This window comes from Myxine glutinosa, chromosome 8 (assembly GCF_964187855.1).
Source record: "Myxine glutinosa chromosome 8, kmMyxGlut1.1, whole genome shotgun sequence".
Classification (NCBI taxonomy): Eukaryota; Metazoa; Chordata; class Myxini; order Myxiniformes; family Myxinidae; genus Myxine; species Myxine glutinosa.
The window spans coordinates 73,805,065-73,814,596 of NC_136268.1; the positions used below are offsets into that span (position 1 = coordinate 73,805,065).

The 9,532-nt window shown below is 46.1% G+C and overlaps 2 protein-coding genes across 2 annotated transcripts in view; both read left to right on the forward strand.

Moving 5' to 3' along the window:
• The first annotated feature begins 402 nt into the window (after positions 1 to 402).
• The window catches only part of WASHC5 (WASH complex subunit 5), a 105,255-nt gene continuing 96,125 nt past the window's right edge, over positions 403 to 9,532 (forward strand). Inside the window, 2 exon segments of the mRNA XM_068100497.2 lie at positions 403 to 734; positions 9,464 to 9,532. The exon segment at positions 9,464 to 9,532 is cut by the window's right edge and continues 77 nt beyond it. Of these exon segments, the coding sequence (XP_067956598.2) occupies positions 546 to 734; positions 9,464 to 9,532 (258 nt within the window). The 5' untranslated portion in view covers positions 403 to 545.
• LOC137429311 (uncharacterized) lies at positions 2,795 to 3,799 on the forward strand. Its single transcript, XM_078782831.1, has 2 exons — positions 2,795 to 2,943; positions 3,163 to 3,799. The coding sequence occupies exons 1-2, from the start codon at positions 2,795 to 2,797 to the stop codon at positions 3,731 to 3,733; spliced, it is 720 nt and encodes a 239-aa protein (XP_078638957.1). The 3' UTR covers positions 3,734 to 3,799.

Sequence of the window (9,532 nt, forward strand, 5' to 3'; positions counted from 1 at the left end):
TTTGATTTTAATATATCCTGCATTGGAAAAATAGGTGATGTAAAACTATTAGAGTATCGTGTATTGAAAAAGGTAAGAGTTGTTTTTAAAGTTTTCAGGCCCATGAACTTCCTCTTCTTCTTCCTCTTAGTACCCCCATACCCCCATTCCTCTTCCTCTTTCTCCTCTTCCGGATTGGAAATTGTCACAACAGAAGCGTTGAAACGTCGCTCGAAAGCTTGGAAACCTTAGTGTGTTATATTATCTCGTTGACATACATTCATTACTATTAGTCAAATGCAGTTCAAGATATAAGAAATAAAGATCATTTGTTGAAGTCGAATTCTTCCGGATCCTCATTGGAGGGGAGATGTGGATGAATGGCGCTGTGTAGCGTGTACACGGTTCTACAAAGATAACCTTTGACTTTGTCCCGAGCCGAGAGCCTTCGTCTCATTTATGACGTTCGTGGACCGGGTCGACGGCGCGTTGGCTCTCTGAGGTTGCAGCGGAAGGAAACTAGGCGAGGCTGTGCTTTGGGCCTAGTCCCCGGGGAGGCCGGCACCATGGTGGATTTCCTAGCTGAGAACAACCTGTGCGGACAGGCCATTGTGCGCATCGTCTCCCGGGGAAACGCCATCATCGGGGAACTCCTGCGTCTGTCTGAGTTCATCCCCCCCGCGCTGCGGATCAGGGACAAATCCGAGTCTCAGCAGAAATTTGTGGACATCGTGTGTGACTTCACCTACTTCAAGGTTCACTAATTATTATTTATTATCAGCACATTTGTTGAACCTGTTATAATTATAATCCGCAAACTGGGAACTGGTACCTATCAACGACAACAGGAGGCTCGTAACTTATACATCGCACGAAAATCCGCTGCGAAGTTGAATGTCTGCTTTTGAAGTTTGTGAAATAAGTTTAAAATGTGAAAGGGAATCTTCGTGGATTGAACAGTGTTGAGAGCACGGGTCACGTGTTAACGGGGTCACGTGTTAACGGAGTCACGTTTTGAACGGTGTCACGTGTTAACGGGGTCACGTACGTGTTAACGGGGTCACGTACGTGTTAACGGGGTCACGTACGTGTTAACGGGGTCACGTACGTGTTAACGGGGTCACGTACGTGTTAACGGGGTCACGTACGTGTTAACGGGGTCACGTACGTGTTAACGGTGTCGCGTGAACAGGGTCACGTTTTGATCGGGGTCACGTTTTGAATGGGGTCACGTATCAACGGGGTCATGTGTCAATGGGGTCACGTCTTACCGGGGTCACGTCTTAACGGGGTCACGTGTGAACTGGGGTCACGTACGTGTTAACGGGGTCACGTACGTGTTAACGGGGGTCACGTACGTGTTAACGGGGGTCACGTACGTGTTAACGGGGGTCACGTACGTGTTAACGGGGGTCACGTACGTGTTAACGGGGGTCACGTACGTGTTAACGGGGTCACGTACGTGTTAACGAGGTCATGTACGTGTTAACGGTGTCGCGTGAACAGGGTCACGTTTTGAACAGGGTCACGTGTCAACTGGGTCACGTGTTAACGGGGTCACTTGTTAACGGGGTCACGTTTTGAACGGTGTCACGTGTTAACGGGGTCACTTGTGAACTAGGGTCACGTACGTGTTAATGGGGTCATGTACGTGTTAACGGTGTCGCGTGAACAGGGTCACGTTTTGAACGGGGTCACGTTTTGAACGGGGTCACGTGTCAACGGTGTCACGTGTCAACTGTGTCACGTGTGAACTGGGTCATGTGTGAACTGGGTCACGTGTGAACTGGGTCACGTGTGACAGCTCTAGAGTTGATTAAGTGTGGGTGTACGGGCAGCTGTGAAGGCAAAAAGAATTGCTCCTGCATGAAAAAACGGACTAGTTTGTACATACACCTCCTTGTAAATGCACCGATTACTCTAACGTGCTGAATTACCAGGTTAATGATGATTATGTTGAAGATGTTTAAGATTGTACATACACATAGTTGGCTTAATATGATGATCAGATTAATTGTTGGTTAACATGAGGACGAGGTTTGATGATTGATGGCATTAGATGATCAGTTGATATGATGGATGATGAATGATTGGTTGATGACATGATGTATATGATATGATGATGAACATGTTTTCACTCAATGTCTAATGGTCTTGCTCAAATTTATCATGTTCTTATGTTAACTATAATTGGATTTATGACAATATAGAATGCTCCAACCAACAAATTATTATCTTTAATCAATTTCTTATACCATGAAAACTATGATGAGATACGAAAACCTTATTTCTTTATCCTTTACTTCAAAAGTTATGAGATTACCAAAGGTGGGCGGTCCGCTTCGAAAGTCCGCTTATCCGCTTATCCGATGCAGCGGACTAACGTTTTCGAAGCGGATAAGCGAATCGGAACAACCCCCGGAAACCGAAGCGGATAAGCGTAAGCGGACTACCGAAAAATTAAAGCGCATCGCGATTCGCCAAATCAGCTGTTAGCCTCAGCCGTTACTCTAGAATTGTGAATATTTATTTAAGTGAATAATAAGTGAAAACTGAATATTTTATTGGACGCTAGAGCGGCAATAACGTCAAGATGGAGAGATTTCTGACTCTCCAGCCCAGCGGCAGTGCCAGGGACAGGCACACGAGCGACGCAAACCAGCAGTCCCAGCACAGCGACATCCACAACCCGGCGGTCAACATGATGGGGGACGTGGAGGACAGTCAGGAGACCTGCGCCCTGACCCCTCAGCTCGCGCGCAGCGAGAGCAGGATGTCGCTGGACTCAATCGAGTCGGCTGAGATCAACGTGACAATGGACACAGACAATTCCAGCCTCAGCCAGAAGTGGAGGCACATCGCCCCCTTCTTCAGGGTCGTGGACAGCAAGGCCACGTGCACCAAGGCTGGCGGCTGGCGTCAGCCGTCCTGCGCCAGGAAGGGAACAAAGGGCTTTGACGGCAGGTTAGTTCTTATATTATTATTATATTTTATCGCAACGAGTTGAAAATTAATAAGTGCTTCTTTCTTCTTATATTATATTATTATTAAATGATTAAAAAATCCTTGCCGGTCTAATGATTCATTTGAAATGAATTAAAATCAGTTGAATGACATTTAATTTTTCAATTTACAAATCTGAAATTATTTGACATTTGTTTTATAACTTTTCTTTTACTTCAGGTTCAGCCACCTCTTCGTGGACATGGACCTTTTGATGGCCACGGCGCTGCACCCCCAGCACAAGCTCGCCACGGTCAGGGCCATCTGCAGGAGGCAGAACAACGACGCCATCTGCGACCTGGTGAGGGACAAGCTCATCAGGGACCTGCTCGCCCTCGTCCTGCCTGACGAGCACCTGGACCCTGCCCCCCAGCAGGGACCCCAGCCCGGCTCGAGCAGTACGGACTACCTGTTCGCCATGGAGGAGGGGCAGCAGGAGGAGAACCTCGAGGAGAAGATCAGGGAAGAGGTCAACAACTGGTCGAGGAAGCCGCTGAGGGGGAACCCGGGGCTCTCGCCCAATCTCTTCCCGCTCGAGTTCCGTGATGCTTGGGTAACTCTATTTCTCAGGCATAACACGCCGCTCACGAGCTCTGCCTCGGTCGAGCGCGTGTTCAGCTACGGGTCGGACATCCTCAGGCCTAAGAGGTCGGCCCTGGCTGCACCGAACTTCGAGGCCCTCGTCTTCATGAAGGGCAACCTCCAAATCCTCAAGAAGGCCCACGAGGTGGAGGAGGAAGACGAGGACTAGTCAACAGACTGCTAGTCTGTTGACTAGTAGACTCTCTTGTCAAAGAAAGGACGGGCAAATTGATTTTTCTTTAATGTAACTTGCATATATTAAAATTATATTTAAATTAACTGTAGAGTAGAGTAGAGTCGAGTGGAAAACTTTATTTCAATAAATTTTGAATAAATTTTATTTAAATAAAAATGTATATTTTTGATCTTAAAAGCTTTGTTTGTCTTTGTAGTAGTTAGAAATGGCTATTTAGGCTTAAAAAGCATTAAATTCCCTTTAGAAACGTCAAAAATCGCTTTAAAAACGTCGAAGCGCTTTTAAAAAATTGAAGCGGATAAGCGGATAACCGGTAAGCGGACTAAGATTTTCGGCCGCTGAAGCGGATAAGCGAATCGGACTACACGGGCTGGCGGAGCGGATAAGCGGTAAGCGGACTTAAAATTTTCCGAATCGCGCCCACCTTTAGAAATTACCCATATCGGCTATTCATCAGGTGTATCATACGGCAGCCATATTGGATTTATACTAATGAGGGATGCTCCAACAGCAAAAAGTATTACATAATTTAATTCCCCACACGTGAAAACCGATATCGGGACACATGGATACTGGACCCACACATTACACAAATAGTTAAGTCTGCCTTAAAGAAGCTCGGAGTCCTGTTGAGATGTCGAAGATTCCTCTCCTCTGAACAGTTGCTTCAAATATATAAAGGATTGATTCGTCCTTGTATAGAGTGCTTCTCTCACACCTGGGGAGGTTCTAGCTCTACACACTTACTGGAAGGCCCCTCCGACCTTTGACAGCCCCTCCGTTTGGGGGCAAGGGGGAAGAAGGGGAGGGGGACAAAATTACCCTTTTGAAGAGTGCTTTTACCTCAGTGTTGCTCAGGTAAAAAAGGAAATTGTAATTCCCTCCCCCTTGCACTCCCACCACACTTCCTTAAAGTTGTATTTGTACCCCGAGTTTGGAGTTTGTAACTTAAAAGATGTGGCCGTGCATAGAACACAAACAAAAGAGAGAGAGAGAGAGTGAGAGAGATTTTTGCCTTTTATAGGTATAGATAATCCTCCGGATTGGCCGTCTTACTTTCTTGCACCTCTGCATTCATCACACCGGACGGTGCCTTTTCAAACATGCCGAGTGCTTCACTGGGAACCCGAATGTCTTTCAGGCATGCCAGGTGCTGCACAGGGAACGAAAGCGCGTTTTCAAGCACGTTGCCTCTACTGTTCAGGAAGCTGAACGTCGAGTTGCTCGATTAATACATACAGTGAAGAGGAATGTTCACATGTGAGAGGCGGGGGCTGGCTTGCCCTGTCACTTCACGCTGGAGGGGAGAAATGGGGAATTTGTCGAAATCTCCCTGAGTGACGATGGGATTTTCTACCAGCTGCATCGTGCGAACCATCCCCTACGAGCGCGCACCAATGGGGAGAGGCTGCAGCCATCCTGAAGGTGCTCGCATGGGCTGTGCTCACCTGAAAGCCATGCCCTGCGTAGCTAGCTTAAAGCTCAGTTGCCGTCGTGGATAGCCAGGAGTTCTGCCTCACTGTTTCGCTTTGGTAGCGTTTAGTCAGCGTTCACTCATGGTTTACTCAGCCATAGTAGTGATATCAGTTGAAAGACGGGTGAACGCTGAAGGTGCGGTCCTTAGCTGAGGTCATTGCGTCACCAACAGGTAACGCGACATAATGGAGAGAGGACCCTCCTGTTTCCTGTTTCCTGTTTCCTCTTTGGAATCATTTTGAATTTTGTTTGACTGCCATGCAGACAGAGTAAAGATATTATGTCACTCCTCTCCGCTCATGTGCACAATCGGGACAAATTCAGAGCCAAAGCATTGTAAAACGGCAAACGTGTCTTTCTATTCATGTTCCGATTCATGTTCAAAATATAACATTCGATTCAATTTACATAAGTTGTTCCTCTGTCACGAACTGATCAGATAGAGACAGACATGAATCAATTGCTTAACCCCACTTTTCACGTTGTGTGTGTGTGTGCAGGGTAATGAGCAGACTAAATATTTGATCTGTGACACCATTTACCTTCTTACCTTGCTACTTAAGCATTGTCAAAGCCGACATTCCTTTGCTTTCCCAGCAGTATGGTCAGGCCAGGAGTTTCAAATTTAGCCAGGGTACTGTCACACAGTGGCTTACTCATTTTCTAAATGTGATATAAATGTCCTTTCCGAAAGGACTACATTCCCTGCGATTTGATTGGTCGAGGCACATACTTTTAAAAGAGCATCGGGGTACTCGAGACAAGTCGTGAATTTTTTACTGGCTAAAACCCAACCTGGGTAGGTTGCCACTCAATCGCAGAGTCTAGATATTTCTACTCTGAGCAGTAATGGGTATTGAACTCACACTTGTGAGGGCATTCCAACAAGGCCTTACTGACTCCACCGCCAGCCGCTCTGGTGTAATCCTCCCCGGCAAAGAGCCAGAATAGTAGTTTTCAGAACATGCTGTCAGGAATCAAACCTAGAGTACACAACTTCATGGAGCGTCTCTGAACTACCCTGTCAGTGTGCTTCTATCGTCAATGGGAAGACAATTGCAGATGGAAATTGTCTCTGTAAGGTTACAAAGTCATCTTTTTGCATGACTGCAACATGCTCAGAATATTGTTGCGGATCTCGGACGTCGGCGCTCCCCTTATCAAGGGGGGGTTAATCCCCTTGTCTTTTTCTCTGGCCGACCGGAGTCCTGGGGGTTATAACGTCCCTAACAACTCGGCGTTAGGTAGGGTTTGTTAGGCCTAGGGGTTCACTACTACCTAAGTACTAACGCTGGCTGGAAACGAGGGAATAACTCCCGCTCGAACCACGGATATGATGGAAAATGCCGAGCGGATAGCAATCCGTGATCCGAGCTATTAACAATGAGACTAAACCCGATTCTGAGCGGTTCCTACTCGTGCCACGTTTACCCAATGAGAGAAAGGACGGATGCGATCGGACAAGAGGAAACCAGAGTATAGGAAGAACAAAGATGGGTTTATTAATTATTTACAAGAAGGAGAAAAGGAAACAAAAGAATGTACAAGATAGGAAGAAGAAGAAGCAGAACACAGGGCAGTCTTAAAAGTCTTATCATTAATACCCCAGACAAACGTACACACTCACACAGGGATTGTAGACGGATTGTAGATGGTCACCGGCTTGTCCAGGCTCCAGTCGGCTACAGTCCAGGCTCCGGTCCAGCGGGCGAAACCCGGCAGGCAGCTCCGCGTATATTGGAACGCGTCCGGACAGTTATATAGCGGGGGGGGGGGGAAGCTGGTGTCATACGGCATATGTAATAGATGCACATTCGTGCCAAACGCACCCTCTCCAATGTTCTCTTAATCAGCGCGCCGTATATCCCTTTATAAAGGTGCTTCTCAATGCGCTCTCTCCCATCAGTCCTCTTTAACGAGCGCGCCTTCCACAAGTCCTCTTGTAATGCACGCTGCCACCATCAGTTCTCTCAGTGAAATGTGCTCGCTGGCATGTCCCCCGCGCAGTCCTTTCTCATGAGCGCCGCTGAATAAGTCCTGTGAAAGGGCTTTGCGTTCGCGCTTATATACACAAAGAATTAAGTTAAGCACCCCCCCGTTTTTTTACAACCTCGCACATTACAAGTTTGTTGTCGTCAAAACAGTGTAATATACCCATGATATTGCTATATTTTCTGGAGAAGTGATATTATGGTCACATAAAAACATAACAATCATGCCGTTTTCAATATTTTATTCTGAATAATTTAAGGTGAAATTTTTTGGGAATTTTAGGCATATTTTCACCTCAATTTAAGTATGGAGCTATAGGTCCATCACGGACAGTGTGGATGACGTTTATGTTTTCTAACGTACAGTCATTGTTCTGAGAAGACCTCTAGCGATCTTTGCGTCAATAACGTGTGTAGGACCGACGTGATCGGATGGAGCAAGGTGCTGTGACAACCATCCCCTGGCCTGCGTACAGTCCTGACCTGAACCCCCTCGAGCACGTTTGGGACATGTTGGGACGACAAATTGCGAAGATGGTCCCTCCAATCGCCAATCTGGATGAATTGGAACGTGCATTACATCGGGAATGGAACAACCTGCCACAGCAACGCATACGACGGCTTACAGGGTCTATGAGACGTAGGGTTGAGTCAGTGATCCGATCACGTGGGTCCTACACACGTTATTGACGCAAAGATCGCTAGAGGTCTTCTCAGAACAATGACTGTACGTTAGAAAACATAAACGTCATCCACATTGTCCGTGATGGACCTATAGCTCCATACTTAAATTGAGGTGAAAATATGCCTAAAATTCCCAAAAAATTTCACCTTAAATTATTCAGAATAAAATATTGAAAACGGCATGATTGTTATGTTTTTATGTGACCATAATATCACTTCTCCAGAAAATATAGCAATATCATGGGTATATTACACTGTTTTGACGACAACAAACTTGTAATGTGCGAGGTTGTAAAAAAACGGGGGGGGTGCTTAACTTAATTCTTTGTGTATATAACTCGCCCAGCGATCACTCCGCGAGCTCAAAAGCCACGCCTTTCGGCGATGTCCCTTCGGCCCTGGTTTGCTGGTGAGGGCTTACCGGCTCCGCCTTTGACGGCTGGATGACGTGGCCACACCTTCTTCTTGGCGCTCCGCCTCCTTTCTCGGGCCTTACCTCGTGGCTTATGGCGGTTTGAGCGAGCGCTAAGGCAGCGAACGCTGCTAACAAAGGCGCGTAACAAATTGGGAGAGCCATGAGGCACCGACTGTAGGTGCGCGTAATGGCGTCGCTTGGAGAGGGAGGTCGCAAAATGAACAGATTGGGGACCTACTCTTATTTGATCGACACAACGCAGATTCAACTATTGGAAACACGGCCTTATCTAAAACACATACTAATGAAATAACTGAAGTCCTATGGTGGCCTACGTGTTGCTTGTGGGCTAACTAGGAGTGCTACCTTTAACCATTTAATAATGTCATATTTACAAGTGTGGGTTCTAAAACCGCAACAATATGTTACACAAACTCTTCTTGTACACCGAAATGCAGGAAAATTCGAGCTTTAATGCTGTTTACCATGACCTCCAGCTTGGACACATATAAAGTCAACCCTCTCAAGCACAACTTTCAAAGAAAGTTTATTAGGAGCTCGATGTTACATTTCCGAATGTACTTCCAAAAAAAACGAGTATTCCTTCAACCTTTAATATGAAAGTGGTGCTTTCTCTGTGATTACACTGCTGCGTGTGTGTGTGTGTGTGTGTGTGTGTGTGTGTGTACGTGCGTGTGTGTACGTGCGTGTGTGTACGTGTGTGTGTGTGTGTGTGTGTGTGTGTGTGTGTGTGTGTGTGTGTGTGTGTGTGTGTGTGTGTGTGTGTGTGTGTGTGTGTGTGTGTGTGTGTGTGAGTTGCGAAATGAAATGTGAAAATTAACATATGTGAAATTAAAATATGGGATGTTGTGAAATTAACATCATTTACAGAAATGCTTTAAATTATTTATATTTAAGTTTCGGAACAACCAATACTGTACAATTAATTAAATGCATTTTAAAATAAGAATTGAAAAAGAGAAATAAGAATTGAAAATCATAAGAGATCGAATTGTGAGAAACACAAATAAAAAAACAAGGTGTGTGTGTGTATGTGTGTGTAATTGTGAGGAACAGAAATGAAAAAACGAGGTGTGTGTGTGTGCGCCCCTTTCCCCCTCCCCCACCCTTCCACAGTCAGCTGAAGCTTTTGAGCTCAAAATAGATTCCCGGCCAGACCTGCAAGACCTGGATGAAGAATTCCGT

Coding starts and splice junctions, on each gene's coding strand:
- LOC137429311 (XM_078782831.1), top strand. CDS start 2,795: ATGGACACAGACAATTCCAGCCTCAGCCAGAAGTGGAGGCACATCGCC. Junction 2,944..3,162: donor ACAAAGGGCTTTGACGGCAG/GTTAGTTCTTAT, acceptor CTTTTACTTCAG/GTTCAGCCACCTCTTCGTGG.